General features: G+C 66.7%; 1 protein-coding gene across 1 annotated transcript in view; it reads left to right on the top strand.

Moving 5' to 3' along the window:
• Position 1: 1 nt before the first annotated feature.
• TRHDE (thyrotropin releasing hormone degrading enzyme) overlaps positions 2-222 on the top strand; it is a gene marked incomplete at its 5' end in the record, with an annotated part of 227,475 nt that continues 227,254 nt past the window's right edge. The window contains one exon of the mRNA XM_009273209.2: positions 2-168. Coding sequence (XP_009271484.2) covers positions 2-168 — 167 coding nt within the window. The remainder of the gene's footprint in view (positions 169-222) is intronic.

Genomic DNA, 222 nt, shown 5'->3' with positions numbered 1-222 from the left:
GGTGCCCCGCTCCTTCCGCCACCCCCAGACCCAGGTCTTCGTCGTCGTCCTCAACCGCAGCCTGGAGGTGCAGAGAAGTTACAACCTCAAGATCATCTACAACGCCCTCATCGAGAACGAGCTGCTGGGCTTCTTCCGCAGCTCCTACGTCCTCCACGGCGAGAGAAGGTAGCGGAGCGGGAGGGGCTCGGCGGGCGGCCCCGCCGCCGGCCCGACTCGACT

Source organism: Aptenodytes forsteri, unplaced genomic scaffold, assembly GCF_000699145.1.
Source record: "Aptenodytes forsteri isolate BGI_AS27 unplaced genomic scaffold, ASM69914v1 Scaffold366, whole genome shotgun sequence".
NCBI lineage: Eukaryota > Metazoa > Chordata > Aves > Sphenisciformes > Spheniscidae > Aptenodytes > Aptenodytes forsteri.
Note: the sequence above shows the minus strand (reverse complement) of the source record. Positions and strands in the feature narration are given on the sequence as shown.